This window comes from Pan troglodytes, chromosome 7 (assembly GCF_028858775.2).
Source record: "Pan troglodytes isolate AG18354 chromosome 7, NHGRI_mPanTro3-v2.0_pri, whole genome shotgun sequence".
NCBI classification, from domain to species: domain Eukaryota; kingdom Metazoa; phylum Chordata; class Mammalia; order Primates; family Hominidae; genus Pan; species Pan troglodytes.
The window spans coordinates 100,863,593-100,888,906 of NC_072405.2; the positions used below are offsets into that span (position 1 = coordinate 100,863,593).

The 25,314-nt window shown below is 38.0% G+C and overlaps 1 protein-coding gene across 2 annotated transcripts; it reads right to left on the reverse strand.

The window, feature by feature from the left end:
• Positions 1-24,448, reverse strand: TMEM64 (transmembrane protein 64). 2 transcript variants are annotated; one of them, XM_528186.9, is made up of 3 exons: positions 23,477-24,448; positions 9,541-9,696; positions 1-3,870 (listed from the first exon to the last, which is right to left on the reverse strand). In XM_528186.9, exons 1-3 carry the CDS (start codon positions 24,269-24,271, stop codon positions 3,679-3,681), a joined length of 1,143 nt encoding a protein of 380 aa, XP_528186.3. In that variant the 5' UTR covers positions 24,272-24,448; the 3' UTR covers positions 1-3,678. The 2 variants fall into 2 exon arrangements, with proteins under 2 accessions (XP_528186.3, XP_003311872.1); XM_003311824.6 differs by lacking the exon at positions 9,541-9,696 and having other exon boundaries at positions 23,477-24,392.
• Between the last annotated feature and the right edge of the window lie 866 nt (positions 24,449-25,314).

A 25,314-nucleotide genomic window follows, 5' to 3' on the forward strand; every position in this document is an offset into this window, starting at 1 on the left:
GAAAGTAAAATATTACCTTTTATTTTCTCAGGCACACAAGTGATTTGGATACCAATTATCAAGACATTTTACTGATTTCCCTTTAGAATGATCTATTTTAAATCTTCAGCCACCTTAGAAAAAGTTTGCAGTAATCATTTTGCAATTCATAAGTATCACGTTAGAATTTAGTTGTGGAATAAGTTAACAGTTTATGTTCAATATGTGAGGTTATTTGAACTCCTGAGTTTTAAATATCCTGTGGAACAGTGATTCCTCTCCCTTCTAATGGCTTTTCAGATTAAAGCAATGACTTTAAAAAGATTACATCCTAAATACTTGATTACAACAGAAATCGACCAATCTAAAAATCAGATAGTGTTATACTGAACATCATTCTGATATAATGAGTAGCCTCTGGCTGAAACAAAATTCCACCACCAAGGCCATCAACCAGGTTAGTACTGTTTTTCCTGGGGTCTATGTAAAACTCTTTTCTCTGCAAATGCTGCTTTGCTGTGAACAGCATGGATTTACCTGCACCAATGTGGCACACACCTAGCAACTTTCTCAAGCATTCTAAAGATATCCCCAGAGCTAACAAATATTGACATATGTAAGTCACAGCACCTTTCTCAAGAACAGTCCAAATCAGCAGTGCACATTCACACACACAGGAATGCTGGGGATATGCTTATACCTGCACCACTTAGTTACAACAAGGGGAAATAAGAGTAACTAATGAACTTAATAGCTTCACAAGAAAAATGTTTTATAGTCATATACTTGACCCTATCAGGGAAAAGCCACCTAAAAGCATGTGTAGCTGGTTACAAAGTGCATCAAGGGAGAGAATGGCTGGCTCTGAATAAACCCACAGTCACTTCTGAACATAAAGTACACATTCTAATGACAGAGATTTGGTAATATTATTTTCACAAACCAAACAGTACAAATTTCAAGTTATTTCACAAATCAGATGATCAAATAAAAGTGGACATGAATATGCTTAGTAAATTAGCATATACATTTTTTTAAAGGTGCTATTGTAAAATAACCTACATGACAAAATTTGGCAAAGAGTAAACAAAATCATTAACAATAAACCAAAAAACATGTAAAACTTAAGAAAACTCCCAAAGAATTAAAAAAGAACACATATTTCATAGGATTCAGAAATTATATATCATTTTTAAGTGTGCATTAAGCAACTTTATACTGCACTTTAACAGTCTGAGAAATTTGACATTTCATTTCTATAAATATACATGACTGGAGACATTTTATAAGTACATATGACTGACAGCAATATTTGGACAACATAAAAGTATCCTGTAGATATGTGTTGCTGCCATAAATCTGGGATGCAGGATTAAAAATGGAGTAAATAAGGCATGACAATGCTTTGCACGATTTATTGTGAGTGCAACTTAAAAACCCAGCAACCAAATTTACCCATCAAGTAGCAGGACTATAAGGGACTATTGTTTACTTGGATGCTGGAAATGCTGAAGAAAAGAAAAACCACAGCCATAGATTGGTATTTTAGAAACAGTCAATCCATACTATTTTAAGAAAAAAATGGATGATTTATTATATAAAATTAAGATTGGCAGAATACAGAAAATTATTTCTTTTACCTTTACATATTTATTGTTAAGTACCAAGCAAACTGTAACAATTAGAAGAACTCATTACAAACTACCAAAATGTATTCATTTGGTGAAATTATTCAAGTCACAAATGCTTAGTAAATAAATGTACTTCAAAATACGTGAAGTGTAAAACAAGTATGAAAACAGTGATCTTAAATAATGATTCCTTTCACAAAAACTAACCAACAAACAAGAAGCACAAGAAAAAGGTTGTCAGGTTAGACAGAAAAAAATAAATCAAATGTATTGTTGGTTGGGATTGTTAAACTAAAATCATTAAACGAAAACCAGCAACTAGATTCAAAAGAGAGAAAAAAAACCGAAATGAGTAATTAGGATTCAAAAAGAATAAGGGTATTACAATACTATATCTATTTTCCTACTAATAGCAAGAAATGAGGATTTAGATGCCAATTATGTCCTGTAGACCCAGGTGCTCTCAAAGTATTTGCACTGGTCTTCTAGGTATGGACATATAAATGAACTTTACTGTTACTCAAAGGTGAGAAAACTTACGCATTATAAAGGAAAGGAAAACAATTATACCTGATAGAGCAAAAAGATCACACATTAAAATGATCAAATTCATCTCTAGCATAAGACTAGAATAATCTGCTTCCAAAGAATTCCTTTGTACTTTAGTAGATGAGGGCAAAGCTTTCACCGTAATGAAAAGGCAAATGGGAGGTCTCTGATAAGTTGGAATCATCATAGCAAAAAAAAGAGATACCTACCAGAAAATTTGCATTAATATCTATAACCTCATTTGTAAAAAAAATTCATTAAGTTTATAAACTATTTTAAAAATAAAATGAATACATATGTAATATGAATCATATGCCAAATTATATTCTATAGTCATAAGTGCTATTAATAAATACATTTGATTCATGCTACAAGAGAAAGAATTGAGACAATTTCACATTTCAGAATTCCTGAGTCTTATCAGAGAAAAACAAGTACTGAAAAAACAAACACAATAAACCTACTTAAAGTAGGGCAAATAACACAAATTTGGGCATATTTATAGTTTTAAAGCTGAAGACTGTGGGAACAATATATATGTACTTCATGAAATTATAAACATGTTTTTAAAGCTTGGTTTTTAAAAAAGGCGTTTTGATCAAACAAGGCCACCTGAGTGACATCTTCAATGATGGTAAGCCCACCATTTTAAAGGAATAACATCTTTATTTAAAAGCCTAATTATTAATATAAAAAGGAAAAAAGTTTATTTTAACAAAATGTTTTAGTAAGATTGCAATGGGACAGCCCTTTGATGAAAAATCTAAGGAGGGTAAAGCCAAAGTAACTGAATTAGAACAAGAGTTCCAATTTTGAGCTACCATCCACCAAATAATTTCCCTTTTGCTTTGCATATTACACAGTGAAAATAAACAGTTATATTAAGAGCACTTCAGTCCCACAAGGTAGGATTTAAGCTTTGTGAATAGGTGTAAATGGCCCTGTAACAATATGATGCCTGCAAAAATACATTCAACTGAAAATTAATGTCTGTTCTTTAACTAGTAAGGAAACGGGAAGCTAAGTGGTCCCACTTAAACAATAAAACAAAACAAAACAAAAACCACTGTTTATCCTTTCTGGAAAGACTACCAAAGCAAAGAACATCCAATAATATTATAAATTTAAAACTGCATACTTTTACTCATCTTTACAAGTAGGAAAGATGCATACAAACTACTCATGGGCTTTATAAATAAAGACACTAAGCAGAAATAATATTTGGGTTATTTCTCTGTTCGTAAATACCCAGAAATAAAACAATTAAAAAACACTAAAGTGCAGACCTATAGGCCAATACAGGCATGATAAAGAGGTGCAGCCAAATTTGCATCTACATTTACACTTACATACCCAGAAAATGATTCTTGCTTTAAAAAAAAAAAATTGTGCAATTTAAAAACTAGTCAGTTTTGTTTGTGCTGTAATACAATTAGAACTTGTCTCTGCCCACTAGTGAAGTGACTGCTAGACCTTAGATAGCACACTAGGCTCTTGACAATCACGTATCTCATTAGAATCATACAACATTGATTCCACCTCCAGAAAATGTTAGGGTCCTCTTGTTGTAGAATGAAGAGCCACTGGTATTTGGTTGATTGCCTTTAACCAGAGAAGATTTCAGTTCCATTTCACAAGCTACAATAGCTGCATTCAATTCCACTTGAGCTCGATGAACTACATAAAACATGAGGCCTATACTTATAATAATCTGTGAATAAAAATAAAACATTACAGTTATCAATATTTTATACAAAAAAAAGAGAGAAATAAATCCAATAAATATTTGGCTTAGAAATGCTTCAAACAGGGTGCTTCTCAAAGATGGTAGGTAAAGGGTTATACATTTTTAAATAGTTTACACACAGTTATTGTTTATTCTTTCCTTTGCTGCTTCTCCTGGTAGTGGAGGACCAAAGTCTACAGGTAACCATGACATGGTATTAGGAAAACACACATTCCTTTTGGTTCACTTGATACAAGCCAAACCTGTCTCTTTGTACCAAAAGGCTTTCTTCAAGGAATAAAAAATGTCTACAATAGAGGTAACAGCTGGCTAAACTTTGTTGGTATAATTAATGTAGTATTATACCTTTGCATGACTATAAATGTCCATAGGTATTTCTAAGCCCACTTAGTGAGAAGCACTACTATTTGCAATGAACTACCTGGTGAAGACAAAATTAAAAGTATTACAGACCACTTAAAAAAATGAAATGCCAATAAACTTCCAAAGAATTAACAAGAGATTGTGAACAAGTAATTGCCTGTACTTAGGAAAAAACAAAATCAGAGGAAAACATGATGATTATTTAAAAATGTTAGTCAAAGGGATACTAGAAAAATCATCACACTGATCAAATTGAAAGTCAGGTTTCTAGTCTTAGCTTAGCTATTCACTAGTGATGTGTGATTTAGGGAAGCTTCAGTTTCTCATTGTCCTATAGGAAACTGTGGTCCCTCTGTACTTTTTTTTTCTTTTTTTTTTTTTTTTTTGAGATGGAGTCTCGCTCTGTCGCCCAGGCTGCAGTGCAGTGGCACAATCTCGGCTCACTGCAACTTATGCCTCCCGGGTTCAAGTGATTCTCCTGCCTCAGCCTCCTGAGTAGCTGGGATTACATGCATGCGCCCCATGCCTGGCTAATTTTTGTATTTTTAGTAGAGACGGGATTTTACCATGTTGGCCAGGCTGGTCTCAAACTCCTGACCTCATGATCTGCCTGCCTCAGCCTCCCAAAGTGCTGGGATTACAGGCATGAGCCACAGCGCCCGGCCCACTTTAGCATTCTATGTACAGTTCCTCAGAATGTCTAAGCAGTATACATTTTCTAAATGAGTTTTATTCCAAAGTTCATTTGTAAATCAGTTCTTTAGGATTTGGAGCAAACACAGCAGGTGTTATTTAATGTCCCAGCAAGTTTACAAAGGCTGCTGTAACCAAAAGTGATACGGAAATATAATACAATTTCAATAAAATCTACCCATAATTATAACATAAGCTTTAAAGGGAAAGTATTCTAAATCCAAGTGCTGAGGGTGGTTGGGGGAGGAGATAACAGAAGCAGAGCATACTGGGGGTATGGTAAGTGTGAGAGGGGAGGAACTTGGAACTTGCACAAGGGGGTGCCATTAAATGAGTACCCATCACTCAGTAAAATTGTAAATAAGTTAGGCATCTTAAAGCTGGGTCTTTAAATTCTGTAATTGTTTTCTGTTACTTCTCTTAAAAGAAACAAGATATATTTACCGAAAACTCCTAAGTTTGCTATGTATCAACAAATGGAAACACCATGTAAAGAGATGAAAAAAATATGGGGGCGGGTGCTTTGTGAATTAGATGCTACCTTCTGTTTAAGACATGCTGAATTCGAGGTGCCTCTTAGATATCCAAAAAAGTTCATGGATGTCAGTGAAGGGGTCTGAAGCTATGGAAAGAGGTCTGAGCTAAAGACAAGTGCTGAGGAGTAGGATGAGGGCAGGGGGAGGGTCTTGACCCAAATACACATATTAGCAACCATCAGAGTAACTGGATTTGCTGTAAAAAAGTTTTCAGAGTAGGACTAGAAAACTTAAGCTAGGATCTTCAAAAACACAGATATAAGGGGTGAAAGGAAGAAGTTAAGCATAAGCTAGGCAAGTGGGAAAAAAAAGTTAAGACAGTGGTATCAAAGAAACTAAGGAAAGAGTGTTTTAATAATGAAGGCACTGTCAGGAGTCTTACGACTACTAACAGGTCAAGCTAGATGAGAAATGGAAAGTACATCTCGTTTAGACAAGCTTACTGACAGCCCTAAGAAGAGCAGTTTGAGGGAAGGAAGTGGCAGGGCCACAGATAGCAAGGGTGAAATGGTTACATCTTTAAGTGGGACTTTCCCAGCTGCACTTCTGATCCCAGGGCCTGACGATTTGTACTGTCCCCCAACACACCTTCCCCATCTTCCTTAGCTAAGTGAAGTGTTAAAAAGGGTTTAGAAAATGGAAATAGATAGTACAGACAATTGTTTTAAAAGTTTCCTTATTAAAATGAAATCAAAGAATCAAACACAGGCAGAAGGTCAAGCCTCATACAGAAAGACAGGCATCTCTTAATGCTAACTGGAAAGCAAGCTAAGCAGGGGCAGGAACATAAGAAGTTAACAGATTTCTTATATGAAAATTCAGGGGTTTCTCAGTTGAAGGCTTCTGATTTTTCTGTTAAGCAAGAGAGGTAATCTGCTGACAATAAAGATGGAAACAGATGAAGGAGTCAAAATTGTGAGGAGAAGTGAAGATAGTTTAAAATAATTAACTATTTCAAGACAACAGCAGGGGAGTGAGAAGACAAAGGAGAGAGATGGGATGTGGGGCAGTGTCGAGAAACTAGGTGAAGATTTGCAACCATGAGTTAAATATCAATGTGTCTGGTTACATGACTTCCCCAAAAGAATAGGGGCAAAGCAGATAAAACTTGGATGTATTCAGGTTTGGGGTTTTGGTTAGTAGATACATAGAAAAATAACAGGCATGGAAGAGTAACTAAATAGACCACAGAATCTAAGCTGGATTTCAGTACAGTTTGAGCATTCCTAACCCAGAAATTCCAAACCTCAAAGGCTCCAACCCGAAGTTTTTGAGCACTAACAAGACACTCAAAGAAAATGCTCATTCGAACACTTTAGATTCCAGACATTTGGATTAGGGATACTCAACAGGTAAGCACAATGTAAATATACTGAAATCTGAGGAAATTCAAAATCTAAAACATTTCTGGCTGCAAGCATTTCAGATAAGGGATAATCAAACTGTACAAGAAATGGTTGTGGCTTCCTATGAACAGTTATTTTGTATTGCTTTATTTTAGGCTGGCAGCCATAAAACTCAGAGGCAAATTTGTGGCTCGTTTCTAGAAAATAAGAGGAATCTCATGAATATACTTATTCTGCTAGCTTTAACCTAAGCTCTCTTTTTTTTCTTTTGTATATATTTTGTAAGCTGCATTAAATGCCTCCTGATACAAATTAAGCTGTAACTAATATCAATTAAATCAAACAAGCGTAAACATGTCTTCACTTCTTTTCATAAATCCCTAGGCTAAGAAATATGTGCTTTCCCCACTGTCTTGTATTATAAGCTTAAATTTTCCAGCTTAGCCAACGGGTGAGAAATCACTGAATAAAAGAAGATTCTATAGTTTAAAAAGCATCATGAACTTCATTGACTATAGTTGAGTAATTTACTAAGATGCATAAAAATATAAAGTTTCAAATAGTAAAAGTTCTCTCTAAGCTACTAACAATGAGGGATTCTAATTACTCAAATGTAAAGTCAAAGGGAAAAAAATGTTACAAATAGATTACTTATTTTCAGGAAACTACAAAAAATGCTTAACTTCATACTAAAAAAATCTGAGAATGCAATACATATTAGATAATTTTACAGTTCTTTGGGACAATCATAAATGTTAATTTATATACTGTGCTATAGATATAATGCATAGAAAGTTTAACTTTATATGATTAGGATGCTGTATTATATAAATAAACCAACTGTAACAAAAACATTTAACTTAGATTCAGATTATCTGAAGAAAATATAGCTCTGGGGAAAAAAAGTAAAGAAAAATAAAAACTGACTCTTTGCATGTCAAAAATATTACAAAATTTTTCTTAAAGCAAGTACTCTTATTGATAAGCTTTATTTAGGCAATATTTCAATGTAAATATTCATGGTTTTACTTTATGTACTAAACTTGTACCTCATAAGCGCAAAGAAAATTAACTCTGGCTTTATTTTATCATAGTATTTTAAATAAGATAGGGCCTCAAAAACTTGAGAATAATGCCACCAAAATTAAATTTGTAATACGGTACCATATACTCAATAACAGTTAAGTTAAAACTAACAAGTTAAAAGACCAGTAAGTCTGGAGGACCATTTCATTAGTATTATTTGCTTAGAGGAGTATAGTGTTGTCCCCTGTATCTGTGGGGTATTGGTTCCTGGAGCCCCCCAGATTTCAAAATCTGTGTATACTCAAGTCCCTGACATAAAATGGCATGATAGTTGCATATAACTTTTGCATATCCTTCCATGCTTTAAATGATTTCTATATTACTTATAATACCTAATATGATGTAAATGCTATGTTATTGTAATACTTTTTTGTGCTATTTTTTATTGTTGTATTGTTATTTTTAATTTTTTTCCCAAATATTTTTGATCTGTAGTTGGTTGAATCCATGAATGTGGAACCAATGGATACAGAGGGCTGACTATATTCTACTGGTTTTGAGCATAATCTCTAGAACCAACCACCTTGGTTCAAATCCTGGCTCTACCACTTATTAGTCGGGACTTTAAACAAGTTACTATCTAATGGTGTCTTTGTGAACCAGTTCTTGTGGATCAGAGATAGGGGGCTTGATTTACAGCACTTGCCATTTCCCATGGTGTAAATGTTCCCATCATGGGCAATTCAAGCTATCAATGTGATGTCACTGAATGCTGAGTTGGGAAGAGATGTATAATACATAACCAGCTCAAGATAATAAACATCTGAAAAAAAAATCTGTACATCCTAGTTGGTAGGGACTAAATGAGCTTAAATATGTGGCATATAAAGCATGGAATAAAGGTGAACTATCATCATCATCTTACTAGTTCATGAAAAATTATGATTTTCTATTTTGTTAAATCTCAGGAATAAAATCAATCACAAATGTTAACTATTTCTGCATGCAAATTTAAAGGCTCTAAAGAAATTTGCCTATGTGGCAGTGTTTTCCTCTTTCATCAACTTCTTATGTAAAATTTTATGTGCCCCAAACTATATTACAATCTGCATGGTAATAATAATCCATTATACAAGTCTTATTTGGACTTGTAATAGAAAACCTTAGATATTTTTATGAGGTAATACTTTTTAAAACAAATCTTTTGTTTCACATCAAATTGTACTAGAAAGAAATTTACACTCTCAACATAATACTAAAAAATACAAATAGGTGAGTTTCAATAATTTGAATATAAATAAGATAAGCACTCAACTCTGCCCGATCTTACTGAAATTATTTTCAGATACACTTCACACAAAATCAAAATACAGTATTTGATTTGTGATGACTCTGAAAATAATCACTGCAAAAATAACCCTATTTTTGTCATTCTTTTTTGCCTCTTTAAGAGGATTTTTCTGTATCAATTCAGTTCTACACACTTGCATATATCCACACAATTAAAAAATTTTAATGTTGTCAAAATATGTAGTAGTAATGAAAGAACAAAGAAAAAATCTAAAATGGAAAAACCCTCTGATTATTTTCAATGAAATCTGTCAAATCAGCAACGCCATACAAAAAGAAACAGAGAGAAAAAAAGAGACAACCCTTGGCCTTAAACTCACCTGTAAACAAAAAACAAAATATCCACTAACACTCTGTTCTGCAATGACATCTTCCATTGTCCGCAGGGTGGTACCCAAGTAAGAATTCAGAAGCTGGGTAGGGAGCAGTCCAACCGAAGATGCCATCAGATAGTTGGGTAATGAGAGATCAGTAATCTAGAAGAGTAGATTAAAGGGAATGATTCATTACCAAGTAAAATTTCAATTCAACATAAAAAAATGTGTGTATTAAGTCTAACTAGTGGTATTTCCTTGGGAAGGAGCTGACATCTTTACAACAGTATCCTGAGTTTACAAAATGATTATAAAGAGAATACATGCAGAATGTAGAAAATTTAGAATGAAATAAAAGTAAATTTTAATATTCTATTATACTACCATTGAAAGGTAACATTTGTGACTATTTTTTCTTTCATGTAAATAAAATCCACACATTGATAACTCTGTAAAAACAGTTTTGTAAGTCTTCCTCATATCATTAAACATTCTTCATAAGCATTCTTAAATAGCAGTGTGGTCGCTGAGCTTTGAAGCCAGATAACCCTAGAATGGCATTCTGGTGCTGATAATTCAATATGCTACTCTGTCTCTAAATATCTGTTTTGTTTTGTCTGGAGACAGAGTCTCGCTCTGTCACCCAGAGTGGAGTGGAGTGGTGCGATCTGGCCTCACTGCAACCTCCGCCACCTGGGTTCAAGCAATTTTTCTGCCTCAGCCTCCCAAGTAGCTAGGACTACAGGCACATGCCACCACACCACTACTTTTTGTTGTAGTTGTTATTTTTGAGACCGAGTCTTGCTCTGTCGCCCAGGTTGGAGTGCAGTGGCCCCATCTCAGCTCACTGCAAGCTCCGCCTCCCGGGTTCATGCCATTCTCCTGCCTCAGTCTCCCAAGTAGCTGGGACTACAGGCGCCCGCCACCATGCCCGGCTAATTTTTTGTATTTTTAGTAGAGATGGGGTTTCACCGTGTTAGCCAGGATGGTCTCGATCTCCTGACCTTGTGATCTGCCCGCCTCAGCCTCCCAAAGTACTGGGATTATAGGCGTGAGCCAGCATGCCCGGCCCTACTTTTTTGTATTTTAGTACAGACAGAGTTTCACCGTGTTGCCCAGGTTGCTCTTGAATTCCTGAGCTCAGGCAATCCGCCCACCTCAGTCTCCCAAAGTGCTATCAGTTTTTCATCTGTAAAATGAAAATCATCACCAGCTTAGATGGCTGTTGTTAGGACCAAAAATATTTCTAAAGTATCTAGGAAATACCTGGCATATGACTGACACTCAAAAAAGGTGAAAATTATCATTATTATGCAATTATACTACTATTGTGTGGATGCAGCACAATTTAACCACTCCTGCTGTAGAATATTTACATTGCTTTATTTTTTGTATATATGTAATTACACATTTATTTTTGGCTATTATCAAAAAATTCTAAAATTACAATGACATCTTTTGGATATTAACCTCTGTGGTAAGCAACATCTAAAATATTCCTAATGACTTCATCTCCTGGTATTCATGCCCTTGTGTGATCCCTTCCCCTAGAGTGTGGGCTGGACTTCGTGCTTACTTCTAGCAAACAGGCAAGAGCAGAAGTGAGGAGATGCCACTTCCAAAATTAGGTTACAAAATGAATAGGACTTCCACTTCTTCCTCAAGCAAGTAAGCTGCCACGCTCTAAGTAGCTCCCATGGAGAGACGCAATGTGGCAAGGAACCGATGTCTTCAGTCAATAGCTAGCAAAAATAGTCTGGAAAAATAGCCAGTCAATAGCCTGGAAGTGAATCCTGCCCCAGTCAAGCCTTAAGATGATGCAGCCCTGGCCAAAACCTTGATTGCAGCATTGTGAGGGAGCCTGAGTCAGAGGTACCCAGCTAGTTGCACAGGAATTCCTGACCCAGAGAAATTGTGAGACAATAAATGATTGTTTTAAGCTACTAAGTTTTGAAGTGATCTGGTATACAGCAATACATGACACACGTATCTTAACTCTGATAGGATAGATCATTAGGAGTAGAATTATTGGTTCAAATAGTAAAAAACTTATTTTCCAAAATGTTCACAATGATTTAACACACCTGTCAGTATGTGATACATGAATGTGTCCATTGTGTCATACTGTTACCAACTGTAGGTATTAAATTTTAATCTTTCTTATTTTGATAGGAGTAAAAATGATGTTTCATCATTAATCTGTACTATTTTATATTGACACATTTTCTACATATGTTTTTTATTCACATTTCCTTATGGCTTCATTTGTTCACATTTGCTCTTTTTTTATTGAGATGTTAAGTGTTTTTCTTGTTTATTTGTAAGAACTATTTATATAGTGAGGGCAACCTGTTGTTTATTATATGTAGCATATAGTTTTTGCTAAAGTGTCCTTTATCTCTTAATTTTATGTTTTGACATACAAATGTTTTTAAATTTTTATATAATCAAATATTATCTATTTTTTCCTCTTATTTTTCCACTGCATTTAGCTTTAGAAAGTGTTTTAAGAGTCTATTGTTGGTTTCTACTTATATATTTCTTCTGATTATGTTTTCCTTTTTAGCATTCACCACTTATTCCTTCTGAAATTTATTCAAATTAAAGGTGAGGATATAGCCTGATCCCTCCCCTTTCCCAGTAGCCAATTTTCCCAGCATTAGATACTAAATAATCAATAACTTCTCCATGGACTTATTATGTATACTTCAGTAGAAATAAAAGTTACTTTATATAAAAAGGGCTTATTTGGAGCTCTAATACTGTCCATGTATCTTTTAAATCTTGTACTAGAACTAAAACATGGGTATCTCAAATCTCGTACTGAAACCAAATTGTAATAAAGACTACCAGTTAATACGTGGCAAGGAATTTCCCATTCTATTCAAACTCCTTCTTTACGCTTCTTTTAAAAATGGCCATAACTGTTCTTGGCCATATTTATTCTTGCAGATCATTCTGTCACTCAAAAAAAATCAGTAAATTTCATATTGGGATTAAGGCAAATCTGCAAATTAATCTGGATAGACCTGAAATCTCTACAATATTAGGTATTCTTATCCAGAAATTTTTCTATAATTACTCAAAATCTTCTTTTATACCTCTTACTAAAGTTTGGTCACTTTATTCACATATCTCATGTATTTCTTATTAGTTTATTTCTAAGCACTTCATGTTAATTATTGTTGCCACTACTACCGATTTTGAAAGTAACTTTTCCACATCCCCATCTGAGTATTACTGGTATATAAGAAAGCTACTGGCCACTATATGAAACTTTTTTACAAATTTTAAAATCTGACATTTTAATCAGCTATAGGTGAATCTATAACTATTAATACAACCAAATCTAAAAATCATTTCACATTTTCAATAAAACTACATTCAACTCTATTAATAGCTAATGAACTGGAGATGCATCACTGCTGATTTGGAAAGAATATTACAGTGACTGGTTGTTAACAATCCACCTTATCGATCACTGACTCAATAACAGCTCATGCGAGATGCTCCAAGAAGTGCTTGGAAGAGATAAAAAGACACAATGCCTACCACTGATGGATTTACACACTGACAAATACACATAAACTACTTCAGAAACAGACAGAATGGGGAGCATTGAGAAGGACTACATGCTGAGCATTAAAGAATAAAGGATGAAAATTAGTTGTAGAAGTGGAAACCAAAGCGTAACTTTTTGGGAAGAGAGGGATTCAAGGGATTCACTGAAAGCCTAGTATGAGTTTAGCAAGCAAAGATAGATAGGATGAGGAAGGCAGGTGTTTCAAGAAGAGAATGAACAAAAGATGAACAGCTTCCAAATCATTTTATTTTATTTATTTTTTTTTTTTTTTGAGACGGACTCTCGCTGTGTCGCCCAGGCTAGAGTGCAATGGCAGGGAAAGTACAGAATATATTCATAAAGTTGGCAGTACAGCTAGGATTGTTTATAGGACACACACAAATCCCGTAAAATAAAGACAGGAAAACTACATGGGGTGATACTTGTTGGGGCCTTGGATAAAAGAGGAAGGAGCCTATACTCAGAGGAAAGGTACCAGGGAGTCTAGTCAAAGAATGATGTGAATGGAGCTAAGCTGAGCAAGGTTCCTTCTTCAATTTAGAGCACTTACAGGAGCAGAGAAATTTCTTTAGAATAAACATGTCAAATAAAGAACATGAGAACATATGACAAAAATGAATGTTATAAAATTATATTGCAGTTAATAACAAAACATTACATATTGTGGAAGTTATCTTTAAAATAAATATCTCAGTTCAAAAATTTCAGAATGCAACACTTCTGGCCACAACCTTTACCTTTAAATGTAATGAAGTTTCTCTAAATAGAACACATAATTGACATTCATAGATGACATCAATAATATTCAAATTGGTAATTTAAGAACAGATTTCCTAAATGTGAAACAACTCCACCACTCAACTCAACAAGACCGTTGCCCATGCATAAACTGCATAAACTGAAGTTTATCAAACCTTTCATGACCAAACCTTACCCTTGGGAAACAGTGTTACTATGCATACATATAATTTTAGTTAATAATCATAAATATTTTTGCTGGAGGGCTCAATGCTTTAACCAATGGAGCAACACAGTAACATACATATACACAGGTTTTAAACTATTAATAACTTTATTAAAGATGAACAGCTTCCTCCAAATTATTTTATTTTTGTTTTATATATATTTTTTTGAGACAGAGTCTCACTCTGTTGCCCAGGCTAGAGTGCAATGGCACGATCTCGGCTCACTGCAACCTCGGCCTCCCAGGTTCAAGCGATTCTCCTGCCTCAGCCTCCTGAGTAGCTGGGATTACAGGTGCACACCACCACATCTGGCTAATTTTTTGTATTTTTAGTAGAGGCCGGGTTTCACCATGTTGGTCAGGCTGGTCTCGAACTCCTGACCTCATGATCTGCCCGCGTCGGCCTCCCAAACTGCTGGGATTACGCGCGTGAGCCACTGCACCCGGTCTATTTTAATATGGCATTTTCTATAAGCAAAAATTTTACTCAGAATCTCCATCTAGCTCAGTCTTTGACAAACATATTTGGAATACTTGTTCCCACAAGGAGATGCATCCAGCCTTCTCTCCCCAGTAAGTCTTCAAGCACCAAAGTTATAAAATTCTGTCTCCTTGTTCTACTTTGTAGAAAGACATTAAACATGAGCCTAGATCAATACCATTGCAATTCCTGCCTGCAGTACCCAGCATTTTGGCTCAGGAGTTGTATTCCAAATCAAAGAACCCCTACATTTCTCAACCTAGGATGTCGATGCTATCTTGCTAGTTAGTTTCTATGATGAGATACCACAGCAAGAGTTTAAGGGATGGCAAACACCACCTGACTGCTGTCATCTCATATTTTAAAAACTCTAGAAGCACTATAAAATTATATATCCTCTTATTCCCAGAGGTACAGTGATATACTTGGAGATGTGATTCACTTAACTGGGTCAGCAGGGGTTAACACGTAGAACATCACTTCACCACTATACCAAATAGATCCTGAAAACAAAGAAGTACTCCATCTGGGAGGGAAAAAAAAAATGAGAGGAAAAAAACTAATTCTGAAGAGCAAGAGCTGATTCACCTCTGAACACAGCATTTTTGGAGCTGACAACAGAGAACCTCTGTCTTCAGATCATTCACTGAAGCTGGGGTTGTGGTCGGTCCTCTTAGGCACAGCACCAAGCACAGCTCTCAGGAAACCTGACCCAGCTCTTCTGCTTTCTAAGATTATAGCTTTTTACACAATGGCTTTACCACTTTAATTTAACCCATGAAGAAACTTTGTTTTTACATAGAATATCTTGGCATGGATGTAATAAAAAATATAAAGGTGACCAGTATTCAGAAGACCTCAAATTTTATGTGCAGCTCTGTGAATCTAGCATTAATTTTGGCAAATTATACCTTCCTGTATAGACTTGTTGCTTGGTATTTGAGATGCTGCTTATTAACAAAGTTACTGTTAAAATATTATAAATTCCAATTAAAATACATTATATTATATACGAAAAAATCATGAATCCCTATAGAAAAAAATCATGAATCCCTATGACTGTTAAGAAAGGATTGGTCAAGAGAAATTAAAATGACCAGTTTGGTCTTTTCATCTAATTAATATTTACTGATAAATTATTTTACTGTACATATCCCCAAAATATTTCCTATTAATATTTCAGAAAACTTGGGGAACAGAGAAAAAGAATTCAGAAGCGGCAACTATTTTTCACTCTCAGAAAATCAAAACTTTAAAAATCAGTTTCAAGAAAAACATTAACTACCTATTCTCTTTCCTTTACTCCCCAAAATACCTCTTCATCTTTTCTGTGTTCCCAATCTCAGCGGCCCTAGCTGGAGACCTCATCAGTCAGGCACATAGCTAATTCCTCATTTCCCACATTCAATATCTACTACATCTTGTCAACCGCACCTTCTCTGGGGAAATCTATCCACCGTCTGGGCCTATTTCTAATTCAGTCTCCTCTTTGGTCCTGACTACACAGACTACCCCCACTCACTACCTATGGTAACCCTGCAGAAATCTTTTTAAAAAGTGAGCCTAATCCTACTTAAACTCCCTCCTACTGCCATGAGGTTCTTCAGAGTGCAAAGTGCTTCATGATCTGGCCTCTGAGCATTTCATGCATCCTGTCACACTATGTCCCAGTCACATCAAAATTTTCTCAGTTCCTAGAACACTACTTGCTCCCCTTTCCCTCTGGGCCTTTCTACATTGTTCCTTCTGGGGAGTACAACAAGCACATCCTTCTTCCCACTGCATTTACTCCGAAAACTCCTACACTGTCTTTCACTACTCAGTCATCAATTACTCTAGGAAACCTTCCCAGATGCCCCAAATCTTTGTTAAGTGCTTTCAAGTGCTCTGACAGAACACTATACTTCCCTGTCCCCTTTGCACTGGAGAACAACTGAAGGTTTCACCGTTTGTTTGCCCCTCAGTCCTTTCCCAGACTATAAATTCTGTGAGGAAAGGGACTGTCGTTCTTGGTCCTCATTGTGTCCCTAGATCTTAACAGATGCCTACTATATATTAGTTGCTTAATATATGTTTATTGGAGGTTGGATGTATCAACACCAATAATGTTTTATTTATAAATATGGAAACCTAGAATAGTTGCCAGTTTATAAACAAGTTGGAATGCAATGTCCATTTTTAATTGGATTTTCAGAAATTAAGAACACTTTGCCAAACACACAGAAAAAATGTTATAAATGAAAATTAACTTATTATCAGCAAAACTTACACCATGATTTACCTAGAATGCTATTTCTCCACTGGAATGCTACCACCTCAAGGGAGAGACTTTCTTTTATTCACGGCTACACCTCCAGCATTTAAAACAGCAGCAGGCACATACTAGGCACCTACTAATTATTTACTGAATGAATACTAAAAATATTTCCAGAAACCTCCAAGGTGAACCTAATGTCAAGGCTAAGACCCTCTGGTTAGGGTCTCTCAAGCAAACCTGAGAGTACTGAAAAAAGTCTTGCTACTGGAGAAAAAAAAAAAAAAGAACAAGAAGGCCGCAGCAGTGCTGAGACCCTACCCTAACAGCTAGAGAGGGCTTCAGGGTAAAGAGATTTCTACTGACAGAAATGGTTAGGTCAATGTCTGTCTACAACACAGAAGCATCTTCACATATGCAAGCTTTTTCATGAGTTCACTGTCCCTAAATTAGGAACTGCTTTTAATGGTTCCCAAATATCTTAGGGAGGTGTCACCAATTTATTTGAGAATCTGGTTTAACCCCCCTTCCACCCTCCCACCCACATACACACAGAGGCCTTGAATCTTCTCCCAAGGGGGGAAAAATTTATATCTTATTGTACATAATTTCTGGAACACAAGTTGAAAAGCTTTTCTTCATACAGTCTGACATACTATAGGTTTATTATTTGTACTAAAACATGTATCATATGCCTTCTATATATATCTAAGACCCAGTTCTAAGCAGGAATAAAAAAGATACAAAGATAGAAAACTACAGCTGACTGCGCAGTCATTAGAAGTCATGTTGTAATACATGTAATAACAAGATGTTCATTACTTCAAGTAAAAGAAGGTCACAAAAATCATTAACTCAATATTACATTAAAATACATATCAATAAAATGCAAAGAGAAAAATAAACACTAAAATGTTAATGATGTTTTTCTTTGTACTTGCTATACTTTTCAAAGTTTTTACAATGAATACATACAGACAGAAAAAACAAATATTGTTAAAACATGTTTTAATAACCTCTTTGCTTTTAAACAAATTTTTTTTAATCTAGGAAGGGTTAATAAAACATACTGTATATACATTAATATAACAGGCTAGAGATATAGATTAGTGAATTGTAAGCCTACATATGACACAAAAACTGCAGAAGCTGATGAGATAACTAAAGAGACACAAAGAGTGGGAAAACAGTTTCAAGGAAATAAAGGTCAACTGCATTCAGTGGTATTGTGAGGTCTCAGGATGTGCACTGAGATGACATTACACAACTTGTTCATCCTATCTGACCCTTAAGGGCCAGACTCCAACTCTTTCAAAACACAGACCGTGTCTGCCTTTCTATTTTGCCTGAACTGTACCACTGGCAGCGAATCATTACACTTTAATAGTAAGAAGAAATCATCATTAGATACACTGATACAGTGACAAGTATTATGACCCATCATATCTTTTTCTGAATCTATGGCTCTATCTACAGCACAGAATAAGAATTAAGAAAATAAGAAAACATATTACAGAATAAGAACTCAAGAAAATGAGAAAATGTGTATTTTTATAACACATACTATCACTAAACTGTTAAAAAATAAAAGGTAATGTTACATTGTTGCTCAGAACATTTGTCTTTTTAAAAGCAAACTCTGACCTCATCTGTACCCTCTCATTTTACAAATAAGGAAAACTGGAGGCCAGAATCATTAAATCACTTCGCCAGGGCTACAAAGGAGCTAAGACAGAACCAGAAGACCCCATAGCATAAGCTAAGACTATACTGTATTTGCGGTCTTAGAGTCATTTGCCAAAAACTTTAATTTAGTTGTAATAAATTTCAGTTCAAATATAAACTAAATTACTAAAAGTAATTTACCTTCTTGATAGCTCAATGCAAACTCTAAGAAAACTTGAGAACAGTTATATCTGCTTAAAGTTATGATGACATCTTTCACTATTATTATTTCAGTCAGTACCAGTTTCATAGCTCCCCGGCTCCCTCCAAAACAAAGAATCTATTTGTTGCTTCAAACCTATGGTGGGCTCATATAAATAACCAAAGTAACTGGCAGTTTGGTAACACACAATTCTATAAAGCAGTTCCCTAAGAAGTGAGCCAGGGTGATGGGTAAGGTCTTGCACTTTAAAATTTACTCATTTCTATTTTGTTTGCATTTTACACACAGTACCCATTTATTGCTTTTGTTTAAAATTTTTTTTCTGTTACATAAAAATACAAGATATATGTGAGAAATTAAGGGCCTCTTCCTACAGTTGCAGGGGCTCAGCCTTGGTAGCTGTTTTGTTGGTGTGACTCTAAGGCAGAAGTTGGCAAACTTTTTCCATGAAGCACCAGGTAGTAAACAGTTCAGGCTCTGTAGGCAGTAGGGTCTGTAGTAACTACTCAATTTGCTGTTTTGGCTTAAAAGGAGACACACATAGCACACACATAAATGAGCACAGCTGTATTCCAGTAACACTATTTACGGATGCTGAAGTTTGAATTTCATATAATTCTCATGTATATGAAATATTCTTGTGATATTTTTTCCAACCATTTAAAAATGGAAGAACCAATCTTAGCTTGTATGCCATACAAAATTGGGCTGTGGTTTTCTGACCCCTGCTCTAACATCTGGGATGATACCTAAGTCAACTGTATAGAACCTTACCCAGTCCTCCATAATGTCTGATCTTTAAGGTGCTCTAGGATAAGTATTCTATAACTGGAATCAGGATGTGTCTGGGAAATCCAGCTCTTCTTGGACCAACACTAGTTCCTGGATAAGTTAATGACTCTAAACATTTACTAACTGTGTAATCTTGAGCAAGTTATTTCACCACTGTGCCTCAACTGCTTCAGCTATAAGATGAGGATCAGGGCTGAAATGAACAGTAAATAAGTTATGTGTGCATGATTAAACAGTGCCTGGGAATTAGTTAAGTACAATGTAGGTATTTGTTAAATTTTTTTAAAAAGTAGCTCAACTTCACTGTCCTTATTTTGGAAGGCAGAGGATGGTGAGAAAGAAATAGTAAATAATGAGCAAACTATATATTTTATCACAGTTTTGCAGCAGGTATTATTAAACACATCCCACAACAGAAAGTATAGCTCAAAAGAGTAACTATAACTACTTCAAGATGACACTGTAAATGTTGGAACCAATCTGATTTCAAGTTTCTACCATGCATGGGAGAAGGGGAAAAAATGGTTCAGAGGAGATAAGCAAGGGAAAGCACCTTTCCTTCTTCCATATATTATCCTTTACAATCAGCTCCTGCTTCTAAAATGTGAATACAACTACCTCCACCACTACAAACAATAATAACACTTAACAATTACTGGGAAGTGACTATGAGCCAGACAAAATACTTAATGCCTTCACTGTATCAGCTTTTTTAAGCCTCATAACTACTTTATTTTACAGATGAGGAAATGGAGAAGGCCAGATGGCACAGACTAATTCAGGATCATCTATTTCCAAAGCCTGGGCCTCACATGACCACTACACCTAACTTCTTTGAGGTACGCCCAGATGAATTTCTCTTATTATGGGCACACACAAAAAATGAGTTTTAACTGGAATTTTTTTCTTTTTTTAAAAAAAAGGATGATTTCAAAGATAGGGAGGGATGTGGAAAACACAAGAAATATGCCTAGAAAAGGGGGCAGCTATGGTCAGCAGGAGGGGTATGAGGTGGAGAGGATACATGAGGAGGCAGAATGGAGTTCTAGAAGGCAGAAAGTCAAGTCAGACTAAAACCAACATCAGCCTTAACTAAGCTTTCTTTTCTTTCACATATCTTGGGTGAATTCAGTAAACTGTTTTTGTTGAAAGGACTACTTCTGTAAGCAGGCAGTTCAGAACAATAGGTATAAACAGGACGTAACAGACCATATCCAGGGGCTTCACAGTCCACCCCGCTATGGCTATGAGTCAAAATTTTACAGTAAGATGCACCATATCAGCTGATCCTGGGTTCAAACCCTAGCTCAGCCACTTGGTAGGTGGGTGACTGAAGAAGTTCCTGGATGGTTGAGCCTCTGTTTCTTTCTCAGTGAAATGGTGACAATAATACCTATTGCAAGAGGCCATTTTTCTTTTTTTTCCCTTCTTTTTTATTGACCACACAATGCTAAATTGAGAGTTGTCCCTTGTCAAGCTCAGTTTCAACTACAAGATTACCTTAAATTATTACCAAGCACAAAATACAACTTCTTAGTTACATACTTAATATGTAAGAGACAAAATCAAAAGAAAAGCCTACCTTATTGTCAATCGATAAATACATAATGAGCCCTTACTATTTACCCATGACTACACCAGGCATTAAATATATATTGAAGAAATAAAGAGGTGGTTGGTTGAGACCCTGCCATCAGACCATGGTTCAAAGTTTGACTCTACCATTAATTTAGTACCTTGGTGACCTTGGGTCATAACAACAGAAACGACAAAAGCCAACACGTGTTTGTTAAGCCAGGCTCTGCTGCATGTATTCATCTCATGTAATCTTCTCAATAATCCTATGGAAGTAGGTATCATTACTTTCCTCATTTTACAAATAAGAAACTGAAGCCCAGAGAGAATAAACAACTTGCCCAAGGTCACTAGATTCTAAGCAGACAGCAGGACTTCACAACACCAGCCCTGTGCTCCCAACTAGTAGACACCAGTCTATAATATGTGCATAATCAACTTCTGCAGGGCTGGTTTAAGGATCAGAAATATGTGGAAAGAGCCTAGGACAGTAGTTGGCACACAGTAGATGGACAAGAAAAGGCCCAAGGATACATGCTATATTGAAACACAAACTAACAGAATCAATCTACTTAGGTTCCTTAGCCCAACCTTCTTTCAAAGTCCTGGGACAGTTTATTTATTATTACCCAAGACTGGGTCAAAGTTCAAGTTTATATTTCATACTATAGGAGGGTATGAAAAAGAAATTTAAGACTAAGACTATATCAAACTACTGCTAACACTCAACTTTATCTCTGCAGAAAACCCCTTATCTGTTCCACTGCCTCTACCAAATACCATTCCATAGTCATTGCTGCTGTTGCTTGGAATCAAGAGGTTTGCAAAAGGCATTTAAAAGAAAAGAAAAAAGAGAAAGATTTTAATTTCATCACAAAGAGGTAGATTGGTTAGAATTATTCCTAATTCAAAACAAAATGAGTTTCCAGAAACTAACAATAATTTACTTTTTGAAACAAAACAATGCATCAGAATCACTTAAAATACATCAATTCCTATGGTTTTGAATGCAATTATCTCTTTATTTCAGTACAGTTTTCTTTAAGTCTAGCTGAAGGGTTAAGTTCCTGGGAATCTACATAAACTCTTGGTAGTTTAGAATCATTGAATTTGGGGAACATGGTAATCTACTTTTTTTTTTTTTTTTATACTTTAAGTTTTAGGGTACATGTGCACACTGTGCAGGTTAGTTACATATGTATACATGTGCCATGCTGGTGCGCTGCACCCACTAACTCGTCATCTAGCATTAGGTATATCTCCCAATGCTGTCCCTCCCCCCTCCCCCCTCCCCACCACAGTCCCCAGAGTGTGATATTCCCCTTCCTGTGTCCATGTGATCTCATTGTTCAATTCCCACCTATGAGTGTGAATATGTGGTGTTTGGTTTTTTGTTCTTGCGATAGTTTACTGAGAATGATGGTTTCCAGTTTCATCCATGTCCCTACAAAGGACATGAACTCATCATTTTTTATGGCTGCATAGTATTCCATGGTGTATAAGAAAATGTGGTAATCTACTTTTTTAAGTCCTTCACTTTAGAAAAGAGAAAAGTGAAGCCAGACAGGGTCAGTAACTTGATCCAAAGTCACAAAGTTTGTAAAGACCAGATTCCTTTCTTCCAATAAGATGATCTCTTCACTAGCAGTGTTTCTATCCTAAATCAGTTGCATGGAGATGCACACTAGCTACAGAAACTTGAGTAAGCAAAACATATGAATACAAGGACAGAAAAGAGTCTATAATGGTGCATATACAGAAGAAAAATATATGCTACCTGAGCAAAAGATTATCTGTTTTATTCACCACCCCGTGATTTCGAAATGAAGTTCTTCCAAAGAAAGAAAGATAAACAGTAGGATTTTCTTCTTTACATCGCATTAAAGCACAATTACTTGAAGAAGAAAAAGCCCATTTCAAATCTAGGAAACTCCAAAATCCGGAGTCTGCAACTAGCTCCTCCACTGTTTACTGAAACACTTCCTTTGGTCCATGTCGCTAAAAACTTGAATCAAAACCCTGGATGTATTTATGCAAGCAAGACAGAAAGCTTTCCTCCCTAAATGTTGCCAAAGCTGCTACAAAAGATGACAAGTATTAAAGATGGGCATTTCCATTCATGTCCCTGCATGCCTATTGTTAAGAGGGCTTTTCATTTTTAATTACATTCCCATCCCGAAAAGAAACATTAGTTTTTTATCTAACAAACTCTCTTTGGAGGCTCCGCGTTAGGTATGTTTTATGTGTATGACAGATTTCCAGGCTGCGATGGAAAGTAATCGTAACTCCTGCCGTCAATGTCACTTCTCTGCTGGTATTTATCTGATAGAGCGCCCTCCTAGGGCCGCCACAAGACCGCTCAACAACAGACTTGGAGAGGGATAGGCCAGCGGGACCCCACTTACCGAAAACACTGCATTCTGAAGCCCAAAAGGTATGGGTGTCAGTCTGGCCAGCGCCACCACTTTCAGGCCGCTTCCTCCCTCCACTACGCGAATAACCGCGCTCAGCTTCTCGCTGCTCTGGATCCTGGCGGCCACCCAGGCGGTGAGGAGCCGCTTGCAGACCACATGGGCGATGAAGGTGCCGATGAGGACGCCCACCATCATCAGACCCATGCCCAGCACGAAGCCGTACAGGTAGCCAGCGGCCACGTTGAGCACGATGTAGCCCCAGCCGCAGGGGAAAGAGACCACGATGAAGCCCACGACGAAGAGCAGGACCCCCAGCAGCGAGTCAAGGCTCTCCACCCACAGCAGGAGGTGCTGAAGGTAGCGGCGGACCAGGGCCAGGGAAGCGAAGCACAGGGCGGCCAACACGCAGAGCAGCACGAGGCTCCGGCACCAACAGGTGCTGCCGAGGCAGCAGCAGCGCCAGTTTCTCACCTCGGCCACGCCGACCACCAAGCCGCCGCCGCCACTCCCGGGGCCGCCCGCCAAGGCCCCGCCCGGCTCCGGCAGCTCCGAAGCCTCGGGCGGACCGTGGCGCTCCAGATAGGCGCCGAGCAGGGCGCCCGAGGCCGCCGCTGCTGCCGCCGCCGCGCTCGCCCCGCCCCCGCGGGGAAGGCGGTCCGCCGGGCCGTCCCCGCCCGCACCCCGCGGCAGGGCCCAGCGGGCCGGCGGCTCGGCGAGGCCCGGGAGGGCGGCGTGCTGCAGCAGCCGGGGCAGCGCCTGGAGCAGGATCCCGCCCGGGCTCCGCATGCCTCGGCCCAGCGCGGGCCCTCAGCCGGCCAGCCCCTCCGCCGCGGCGCCCGTTAGGCAGCTGCCCTTCATGGCGCCCGGTTCGCCCGGCCTCGACTCCCTGCGTCCGCTCAGGGGTGGGAGACGGCCCGTAGAAGGGCGCGGAGTCAGCGGAGGAGCGACGGCCAGGCGGGGAGTGAGGAAACTCCGGCCCCAGCACCCACGGAGCCCACTCCGGTGGTGCCCGCCCCTTGTCGGCCAGAGGGGGCGGGGCCGCGGGCGATGGGGCGGAGCGGGCTGTGTTCTGGTCCGCTCCCGTGACGCGCTGCCCGCCAGGCTGCGGGGGTCGCGGGGCGTCCGCGTGGGCCAGTGGAGGCCCACAGCTGCGGAGGGAAACCGCTGGGAGGGGAGAAGGAGCTGTAGGAAGAGCGAAGCTGCAACGAGGGGAGAGCCGGGCGACGGGCAGGGGCCCAGGCGCGCTCCCCGACTTCCCACAGGCGCGCGCATGCCTGCGTGTCAGGGCGCGCGCTCCCCCTCTCGGACCGAGGCGACCCCAGTCCAGGAGCGGCTTGGATCCTCGCCCGTTCCCTCCTGGTCGTTTCCGCAGTAACCTCTTATCAGAGCGGGCAGCTGTGAGTGGCGCTCACATCCGCCGCTGCCCTGTCGAATTGGGGAAAGAGTTCTTGTGTTCTGAGGAGGGTTTGGCTATGGTCCTTGACCCTATTCTTGTCTCAGACTTGCCTCCCAGGTATCGAGGTCTCCCCGTGGGTTTCATATGGCTTGGTCCTTTAGGAGCTGCAAAAATTAGGCATAAAGTCCCCCCACCCCCTTGACAGAACCCCTTCTGACTCCAGAGGTCCTTTATCGAGTGCCAGGCATTGGTCTAGGGGCATTTGAAAAAGATTCACTGAAGGACATTTTTAAGAGTTCGCTTTCTCAGAGGGCAGCTTCTCAAACTCATTCGCTGGTTTCTTTTCCTCTTTCCGCCTGTTTAAGGTTAGTGTTCCCCAGGTCCTCTTGCCTTCTTCCTTTTCAGAGTTTCCTGAGCCATCTCATCCAGGCCC